Below are 10,689 nucleotides of genomic sequence, written 5' to 3' on the forward strand. Positions count from 1 at the left end.
GTAACAACAGCTTTTTAGGTACACGTCAGCCTTTCTGGAGTTAATATATCATCCCTTCTGCTTGATGCACTGCCACAAACTGGGAGGTTTTCCAATGTGTCAAAGTCAGGGAGTTAAATGTGTCCCTCTCGTGTCCCATCATCTAGCTATTGCAGCACAAGCCAAGATGGAGGAGAAACTTCACTCTCATTCAGTTAACTGTAACATTTCGATTTTTTATAGAGGTGGAAAAACCCAACTACAACAACAAATAGGTCACACACAATATTTTTGTTATATTAGCATATCAATTTCATTATATAGTTTTACTATATTGGGTTGTGTACATTATATGTACATTCACAAAAACACAGAACATCAGTGAGAGAATTCCAGGACTTGTATGAAGCGTATCCATCAATCTCCGGCGTCATGGAGGATAAGGGCCCTATCCTGATCCCCAGAGGCCTGTCCTCCTCCTCCTTCCCCACAGGACTCAGGAGGACACGCCCACATGAAGGTCAAGGGACAGTCTTTCATCTGGTAGCTGTAGACGGTGTCGAAAATACCAATCTGCTCCTCTGTGAAAGTGTATCTCCAGTCACCGATTTTACCTGTAAACAGAACAAGGCCTCCATTATTATGGCCAATCTCTCCACAGCACTGTAATTTTTATTAGGATTCCCATTAGCTAAGGCCATAACGCTAGCTAATCTTCCTGGGGTCCAACACCAATTAACAAGACATTACAAACAACCACAATCAAGACTTCAAACATTCAACAAGTAGACAATACAGTTCATTAAAATACCTGACAGGAAACACATTTAACATTCAGTTGATACTTTCTATTTGCTGTCCAGGTATATGGTCTATCGCATTAGATGTTCTTTTATTTTTTTCTTGAAGGTGGATTTACTTTTTGCCTGAGAAATATGGATTGGTAAAAAGTTTCATTCAGCTATAGCTCTATATAAAACTGTAGATTTAAGGCAATTTGTCCTTGGCTTGATTTGTTTTAGCTGCGCTGAATTTGTCTGTCTGGTTTGGTGGTTGTGTGTGTTGCTAGTATGTACTAATTGGACAGAAAAGTACTGTGTTTGAATTTCTTTTTTAAATATAACATTCCTAAAGAAAATCAGAAGAATAGATAGTAATTTGTTTTTAACGTGAAGCCATGAGAGATTCTGATGCATTTTAATAATATTCATTCGGTTAGAGCAATGAAGAGAATCTGGTAACCCTGTTTTGAGCCATTTGGAGCTTTTTTATATCTTTCTTTGCTGCAGGGGAACATACAACTGGACATTACTCTAAGTGTGATAGGACCATGGATTGACCATATAACTGGACATTACTCTAAGTGTGATAGGACCATGGATTGACCACACAACTGGACATTACTCTAAGTGTGATAGGACCATGGATTGACCATACAACTGGACATTAATCTAAGTGTGATAGGACCAGGGATTGACCATAAAACTGGACATTACTCTAAGTGTGATAGGACCAGGGATTGACCATACAACTGGACGTTACTCTAAGTGTGATAGGACCAGGGATTGAATGACCTGATTCAGAGCGCTAGATGTTACATTTTCTTGTAACAGAAATTCCCTTACCCATCTTAATAACAATATTATCTATGTGTTCTGACCATGATAAAGCTGCGTCCAACATCACGCCTAGTAGTTTTTTTTTTCACTTGCTCTACATGTATTCTATTCATCGACAAATTAAATTGGGGGTCATCAGCAAGCATATATCTTGAACCAAATACAATACATTTAGTTTTAGAAATGTTCAACACCAATTTGTTCATATCAACCCACTCAGACACCATTCTTAGTTCACCGCTCAGTACATCTGTTAGCTTATTACATTCTGATGCTGCACTATACATTGTAGAGTCATCAACATACATGACCACTCTTGCTTTGTTCATTACTGAAGGTAAATCATTAGTAAAGATAGAGTAGAGCAGTGGGCCTAGGCAGCTTCCTTGAGGAACACCACAATGCATATCTTTACTATTTGAAAAGCTACCATTAATGAACACTTTTCATTCTCCTGGATAGATAGCTGCATCCTTAAAACCATAACATTTGAGTTTTCCTAGTAACAGTTCATGATCAATTACTTCAAAAGCAGCACTGAAATCCAACAACACTGCACCAACTAACTTCCTATCATCTATACTCTAACCAATCTGTCATTTGTGCTAAGGCTGTACTCGTAGAATGCCCTTTGTATGCATGCTGGAAACCCGTTATCAGATCATTACATGAGAAATAATACTTGATTTGTACAGATACAATTGTTTGCAATAATTTACTTAACACAGGCAGCAAGTTTTTAGGATGACTTTTAGGACCAGTGAATGCAGATGTTTAATCCTTAGGTAGTGGAATAACCTTTGACTCTTTCCAGACTTCTGGGCACACCCCATACATCAAGCACTTATTAAAAATATGAGAGATTGGTGTAGATATTTGGTTAGCTGTAACTCTAAGCAATTTGGCATCTAGACTATCTGTACCAGGCGACTTGTCATCCAAAAGAGACAACAGCATCTTTTCTAGCTCTTCTCTTTCTACTTGATGAAATTTGAACCCGCATTGCCTCTCTTCATGATACAATCTTTTATAAGGGTATATGACATGGAGCCATCAGTTGGAATCATAGCATTCCTCAATTTGTCCACTTTGCAGTAAAATATTAATTAAAGTAGTTTGCGATGTCATGTGGTTTTGTAATAAATATACCCCATGATTCAACAAAAGTGGCAGACATGTTTGAATTCCTACCCATAATAGTGTTCAACGTTCTCCACAGCTTTTTCCCATCACCCTTCATCAATTTTGTGCTGATAGAATCCCTTTTTGTTTCCTTTGTTTAGCTTGGTCACTAGATTTATTAATTTACATTAACTTCGCTTATCAAACAAAGTACCAGATTTATCTGCTACTTTTTTGGCATCACAACGTTGAATCATTGCTCAGCTCATCATCAATCCATGGGGCACCATTTCACCTCGCAGTGCATTTTCTTAAAGGGACGTGCTTATCAGCTGTACTCATAAATAATTTCATAAACAAATTTAGTGACATTTCAGGATCATCCTTACTACACACTTCTAACCATGCTGTGAGTGCAGGGGAGGTCTATGGTACTGTTCTATCCTTCTGACACTGACTGACACACAACTCTAGTCAGGATTGTACTCCTGTTGAGCAAGGGAGCCTCACCTTTCCTCATGAATTTGCCTTTGCTGTGGTCCATGATCTCCTTTGGGATCTGAGTGTAGTTCACCATGGCGTTATCGCTCATGCTGCTGAAGCTGCAGTGTCTCAGGGAGTTGGTTAACTCCTCGCCAACCAGGGGGCACTGCAGGAAAGAGCTGATCCTCTCCACCGAGCCTTGCAGGTCCTGAGGAAAGTCAATGCTCTTATTATAGATGTGGACAAAGAGGGTGGTTTTCACAAAAGGCTGAATTGATCATCTATGTCTGGTCTATCAACAACATTTGTGGCAAACTAAGACCAAACGCTCATTAGGTTGGATACAGTTGGTTAGTGCAACTCCACGATGGTGTAGCAGTGCAGACGTTGTCGTTCTCCCGTGTTATTTTTCGTATTTTTTGTATATATTTCAAAATATGTTCATTATCTTTATCGATTTTTTTTAAACTAAATTTATCTTCCGGCAACCCGCCTCACCCAATGTGATACAGATCTGCTATTTTTAGACCTTATAGCCAAAACATCAATCAGCAGCTAACCAGCTAATTAGCTATTTAGTCATTGTTAGCTACTGCAAGCAGCCTTTACCTTTAGCACAGACACCAGACTCTTTTAGCCTGGATAATTACTTTCCAGCCTGCACAGTGCGTTATCAACCCTGAGCAAATCGGACAGTTTTCCTCCGATTTGCTCCACGAAAATGCCGGATTCCTGCCGTAAGCTCTGGACCATTACTCCAGATCATCGCAGCTAGCTAGCTGCCACCGAGTGGCCCAGCCCCGAAGCTAGCCTTGAGCCAGGCCCATCTCCCGGCTTGCTCAATGGACCCTATGATTACTTGGACACACAGCTGATGCCTCCCGGACTCTTCACTAACACGACTAGAATTCACTACACTACCGGATTCCAGCCATTAGCTCTCGACCTTTGCATCGGATCATCGTTGCTATCTAGTTGCTACCGAGTGGCTATAGTGGCTAACGCCCTTGTCCCGAAGCTATCATCAGTTTCGCGAGAGCTAGGCGCATCTCCCGGCTAGCAAACAAAGTTACTCCAGTGACAATACCTATGTGCCAACTGGACTGGACTCTTTGTCAACATGGAGCCCCGCTGTTCCATCATGACTGGTCTGCCGCCGTAATTCCATCCGCTGTGTCCCCAACTGACCTTTGCCGGACGTCGGAGGAGACGCTTCTATTAGCCCTGGCATGCTAACTTTATAAAGTTATTTTTTTTTTTTTTTCAAAGCTGTGTCTGCCGCTTCCTAGCTTTATTAACAACTACCTAGCGGCTTCCCTATTTCATCTATTAGCTGTTAACTGAACCCTATGATAACTTGGCTACTTAGCTGATGCCTGCTGGACTGTTCATTAATCACAGTACTCCATTTTGTTTATCTGTCAGCCCCAGACTCGAACTCAGGACCTGTGCGTAGTTAACTGACCCTCTCTGCCCATTCATCGCCTTTTTACCTGTTGTTGTTGTCTTAGCTGATTAGCTGTTGTTGTCTTACCCGTTGTTGTCTTTGCTAGCTCTCCGAATCAACACCTGTGATTGCTTTATGCCTCGCTTGAGGTATTTTTCTAATGTAAATAAGCATTGTATACTGTTTAGGATAGTTATCATTGTTTTAGTTCACTGCGAAGCCCCTAGTCCCACTCAACATGCCTCAGATACCTGTTTTGTCCCACCACCCACACATGCGGTGACCTCACCTAGCATAACTAGTGCCTCCAGAGATGCAACCTCTCTTATAGTCACTCAATGCCTAGGTTTATCTCCACTGTACCCTCATCCTACCATTACCCATCTGTACATTATGTCCTGAATCTATCCTACCATGCCCAGAAATCTGCTCCTTTTATTCTCTGTCCCCAACGCACTAGACGACCAGTTTTGATAGCCTTTAGCCGTATCCTAATCCTCCTTTGTTCCTCGGGTGGTGGAGGTTAACCCAGGCTCTGCGTGTCCCCATGCGCTCTCATTTGTTGACTTCAGTAACCGCAAAAGCCTTTGTTTCAAGCATGTTAACATCAGAAGCCTCCTCCCTAAGTTTGTTTTACTCACTACTTTAGCACACTCGGCCAACCCTGATGTCCTTGCCGTGTCTGAATCCTGGCTTAGGAAGGCCACCAACAATTCTGAGATTTCCATCCCCAACTACTACATTTTCCGAAAAGATGGAACTAACAAAGGGGGAGGAGTTGCAATCTACTGCAGAGATAACCTGCAAAGTTATGTCATACTTTCCATGTCTATGCCCAAACAGTTTGAGCTTCTAATTTTTAACAATCTTTCCAGCAATAATAATCTCACTGTTGCTGCCTGTTATAGACCACTCTCAGCTCCCAGCTGTGCCCTGGACACCATATGTGAATTGATTGCCCCCCATCTATCTTCAGAGTTCGTTCTGTTAGGTGACCTAATTTGGGATATGCTTAACACTCCGGGCAGTCCTACAATCTAAGCTAGATGCCCTCAATCTAACAAATTATCAAGGAACCCACCAGGTACAACCCCAAATCCGTAAATATGGGCACCCTCATAGATATTATCCTGACCAACTTGCCCTCCAAATATACCTCTGCTGTTTTCAATCAGGATGTCAGCGATCACTGCCTCATTGCCTGCGTCCGCAGTCAAACGACAACGCCTCATCACTGTCAAACGCTCCCTAAAACACTTCTGCTAGCAGGCCTTTCTAATTGACCTGGCCTGGGTATCCTGGAAGGATATTGACCTCATCCCGACAGTCGAGGATGCCTGGTCGTTCTTTAAAAGTAATTTCCTCACCATCTTAAATAAGCATGCCCCTTTAAAAAAACAGTCCTTGGTTCACCTCAGACCTGACTGCTCTTGACCAGCACAAAAACATCTTGTGGTGGACTGCACTAGCATCGAATTGTCCCCGCGATATGCAACTTTTCAGGGAAGTCAGGAACCAATACATGCAGTCAGTTAGGAAAGCAAAGGCTAGCTTTTTCGAACAGAAATTTGCTAGGAAACACTGTCACCACTGATAAACCCACGATAATCGAGAATTTCAAGAAGGATTTCTCCACGGCTGGCCATGCTTTCCTCCTGGCTACCCCAGCCCCGGCCAACAGCTCCGCACCCCCCGCAACTACTTGCCCAAACCTCCGCAATTTCTCCTTCACCCAAATCCAGATAGCAGATGTTCTGAAAGAGCTGCAAAACCTGGACCGGTACAAATCAGCCAGGCTAGACAATCTGGACCCTCTCTTTCTAAAATTATCCACTGCCATTGTTGCAACCCCTATACCAGTCTATTAAACCTCTTTCGTATCGTCCGAGATCCCTAAAGATTGGAGAGCTGCCGCGGTCATCCCCCTCTTCAAAGGGGATGACACTCTAGACCCAAACTGTTATAGACCTATATCCATCCTGGCCTGCCTTTCTAAAGTCTTCGAAAGCCAAGTTAACAAACAGATCACTGACCATTTCGAATTCCACCATACCTTCTCCACTATGCAATCCGGTTTCCGAAGCTGGTCACGGGTGCACCTCAGCCACGCTCAAGGTACTAAACGATATCATAACCGCCATCGATAAAAGACAGTACTGTGCAGCGGTCTTCATCGACCTGGCCAAGGCTTTCGACTCTGTCAATCACCGTATTCTTATCGGCAGACTCAACAGCCAGTTTCTCAAATGACTGCCTCAACTGGTTCACCAACTACTTCTCAGATAGAGTTCAGTGTGTCAAACCTGAGGGCCTGTTGTCCAGACCCCTGTCAGTCTAAATGGGGGTACCACTGGGTTCAATTCTCGGGCCGACTCTTTTCTCTGTATATATCAACAATGTCGCTCTTGCTGCAGGTGATTCCCTGATCCACCTCTACGCAGACGACCCCATTCTGTATACATCGTGCCCTTCTTTGGACACTGTGTTAACAAACCTCCAAACGAGCTTCAATGCCACACTCCTTCCGTGGCCTCCAACTGCTCTTAAATCACTAGTAAAACTAAATGCCCACACCCGCCGTCCGACTAGCATCACTACTCTGGACGGTTCTGACTTAGAATATCTGGACAACTACAAATACCTAGGTTTCTGGCTAGACTGTAAACTCTCCTTCCAGTCTCATATTAAACATCTACATTCCAAAATTAAATCTAGAGTCGGCTTCCTATTTCGCAACAAAATCTCCTTCACTCATGCTGCCAAACATACAATCGTAAAACGGACTATTCTACCGATCCTCGACTTCGGTGATGTCATTTACAAAATAGCCTCCAACACTCTACACAGCAAAATGGATGCAGTCAATCACAGTGCCATCCGTTTTGTCACCAAAGCCCCATATACCACCCACCACTGCAACCTGTATGCTCTCGTCGGCTGGCCCTCTACATATTCGTCGCCAGACCCATTGGCTCCAGGTCATCTATAGGTCTTTGCTAGGTAAAGCTCCGCCTTATCTCAGCTCACTGGTCACCATAGCAACACCCACCCGTAGCATGCGCTCCAGCAGGTATATCTCACTGGTCATCCCGAAAGCCAACATCTCCTTTGGCCGCCTTTCCTTCCAGTTCTCTGCTGCCAATGACTGGAACGAATTGCAGAAATTGCTGAAGTTGGAGACTTATATCGCCCTCACTAACTTAAAGCATCAGTTATTTGAGCAGCTTACCAATCGCTGCAGCTGTAAATAGCCCATCCAATCTACCTACCTCATCCCTATATTGTTTTTATTTACTTTGCTCTAGTTCTACTTCCACATCATCATCTGCACATCTATCACTCCAGTGTTAAATTGTAATTACTTCGCTACTATGGCCTATTTATTGCCTTACCTCCTCACACCATTTGCACACACTGCATATAGACTTTTTCTACTGTGTTATTGACTGTATGTTTGTTTATTCCATGTGTAACTGTGTTGTTGTTTGTGTCACACCGCTTTGCATAATCTTGGCCAGGTCGGAGTTGTAAATGAGAACTTCTCAACTGGCCTACCTGGTTAAATAAAAAATAAAAACAGTGAAAAAGCAAGCATTTATTTTTCCTAAAGCTATGTTCGCGTAGTATTTCATAATGTCACTTCATAATGTCACAATCTCACAAAGGCATATTTATAATCTATGACTAATATTTTCATGTCTGAAGGATAGCCTATTTCTGTAGTTACACAACCTCAGAGACTCATGAGACTGTAATACAAGTGTTGTGTTCTGATGCGCTTAAATGGACACGTCTACAATATGGTTACGGGTGACTCAACTGCAATGAGGAAGAGAGAATGTAATGGGATGTTTGCAATTGATGACAACAACAATACATAGCAGACAGTGATAGACAAGAGTTATCCTACCAGCCACATCTCCTCATAAGAGATATAAAGAACATTTGCCAAGACTCCTGCTTGACTCGTCCAGCCTTTCACATGATCGAACCAGGACCCATAACTCACTGCAAAAAGGGTAACCGTTGGATTAGATCTGACTGTTAACAGTAGGATTAAATCCCAGAATTGCTCGAGGTACAAATCATTAGTGTCAACTCACCTGATCCCTTCAGAAAACTATTCAGAAACTCATCAAATGAATTGGGTTCTGGGAGGAACTTGGCCATTTTATGGAAGTGGTAATATGACACAGCAACATCTTTGGGGTTTCTGGCGACATAGATGACCTGAGAGATGGGGTGGAGATAGTGTCACTAACTATCAATATATTATTTTCATAGAGTTGCTTTACAAAATAGGAAATATCTCACAGCTTTGAGAATAGTCTCTTCAACATAACCACATCCTACCTTAGCTTTGGAGCCCTGAAGCGCAGAAGACAGCAGGTTGTAGGGCAGGTGAGTGGTGATGATTCGGTCCCCCTGGGTGGCCTCCAGCACCTTTGCACTGTAATGCTGTTCCAGCCAGGGGGCTCGTGCCCAGTTGGGCACAGTTTTGGAGAGTTGTGGGTCCCCTCTGTTTTTCACAAGAGTGACAATCTCCTGCATCCAGGTAGTCCCTTTAACCAGAGATCACAAAGGGAAAGAAAGAAGAGTTAAAGAGAGAGAACTGTACATCTAAGACCTCTGTATTCATTGAATCCCTGCCTAAACCACTACTTCCATAAAGACAGATGGTCTGAGAGAAGTGGATCTTGAAAGCAATTAATCATTGACAAGTTAAACCAACAGTAACAATACAATAACCTACTGGAGTCTGTGCATATACAGTTATTAAAGCCCCGACCGTTTGCTTCAACTGCAAAGTGTGACAGAAGGAAAGGTCCTGCAGTTGGCTAGTGTTGCAGTATGTCTAATGTGTTGTGACACCGAGCAGTGGTGTGACAGAGCTGTCCTGTCTCACCTGATTTGGGGTAGGTGGCGATGACAGTGTCCCTGTCCCGAAACTGGAAGTGGAGGGCATAGTTCAGGGAGTCCTGGGTGTGAATGTGCCCAGGGAATGAGATGTGATGGAAGGTCTCTGTCACGTCCAGCCTGGCCATGTCTGTCTGCTTGTCTACCTAACTGCCTGTCTCTCTCTGTCTGTTTCTCTGACTGACTATTTGTGAGGAGGGAAGTATGAGATGATCTGGCTTCCTACAGACCTTAAATAGCCAAGCAGTCTGTCATGACGTTGGCCTGTGGGTAACACCAGCCGTAGTAAAGTTAAACATCTATTTTGAGGCCTTTAACTCTACAGCTACAGCACTCACCAGTTCTCTTCTCAGAAGTCCATAGGTCATCCCTGTAGACTGCCCAAAACTAGTGTCTTACAGCTGTAGACTTATCATATAGTTATCAACTTAGGATAGTACCCTAAGCAACACCCCGCAAATTAGGAAATCCCTAGATATGACATCAGACAATGCCATGATAGGGTCATTTTGACAAGACCATGGACATAGATAGAATACAGTCCAATTAGATGATTAAGGTGTCATAACTATATTTTGTTTGATTTATGCTTTCATTCATTTTCTTCAGCACGTACAAAGTGATAGAGCCATAAACAACTCCCCCATACAACCATCAGTTAGTGCCACAATGCTGCTCATTTGGGAGGAAATGTAATGATATATTTCATGAATGTGTGTGCGTTGTTAAGTTACTGCCCAGATCTTCCAGTCTGGACGACCAGACGACGGGTCCGTAACGGCGATCCCAATCCGGACATCCGCTGCCGAGCCATGGAGCGGACTTCGTCATTTGCAGACACCCTACCCAGGTCGACCACCAGAGGGGGGACTGCAACAGTGATCACCAACTGGACATCTGCTGCCCAACCATGGAGTGCACCTCTTTATTCACAGAAACCCCTACCCGGGTCGACCACCAGATAGGGACCACAACGATGGTCCACAACCAGGACAACCCACGGCCATTTTTATGTTGGTTTGCAACATGCAGGTTAATCGCAAGATTGAACCCAACATGGGGGAACTGTCATGACGTTGGCCTGTGGGTAAGGTTTATGACCCCCCCCATAAATACCTTTCT

General features: G+C 43.4%; 1 protein-coding gene across 1 annotated transcript; it reads right to left on the minus strand.

Annotated features, from left to right (window-relative positions):
- Window positions 1–194: 194 nt before the first annotated feature.
- Window positions 195–9,848, minus strand: LOC109872820 (sulfotransferase 2B1). The gene is made up of 6 exons (XM_020464174.2): window positions 9,557–9,848; window positions 9,004–9,212; window positions 8,754–8,880; window positions 8,561–8,658; window positions 3,231–3,411; window positions 195–593 (listed from the first exon to the last, which is right to left on the minus strand). Exons 1-6 carry the CDS (start codon window positions 9,693–9,695, stop codon window positions 397–399), a joined length of 951 nt encoding a protein of 316 aa, XP_020319763.2. The 5' UTR covers window positions 9,696–9,848; the 3' UTR covers window positions 195–396.
- Between the last annotated feature and the right edge of the window lie 841 nt (window positions 9,849–10,689).

This window comes from Oncorhynchus kisutch, linkage group LG3 (genome assembly GCF_002021735.2).
Source record: "Oncorhynchus kisutch isolate 150728-3 linkage group LG3, Okis_V2, whole genome shotgun sequence".
In the NCBI taxonomy this organism is placed as follows: Eukaryota; Metazoa; Chordata; class Actinopteri; order Salmoniformes; family Salmonidae; genus Oncorhynchus; species Oncorhynchus kisutch.

Bases quoted from the DNA above. Each gene is read 5' to 3' on its own strand.
- LOC109872820 (XM_020464174.2), bottom strand. From the start codon at position 9,695: ATGGCCAGGCTGGACGTGACAGAGACCTTCCATCACATCTCATTCCCT. The intron at 9,213-9,556 runs GTGAGACAGGAC...CTCTGGTTAAAG, and splicing joins CGCCACCTACCCCAAATCAG to GGACTACCTGGATGCAGGAG. The intron at 8,881-9,003 runs GTAGGATGTGGT...CCCATCTCTCAG, and splicing joins TTCAGGGCTCCAAAGCTAAG to GTCATCTATGTCGCCAGAAA.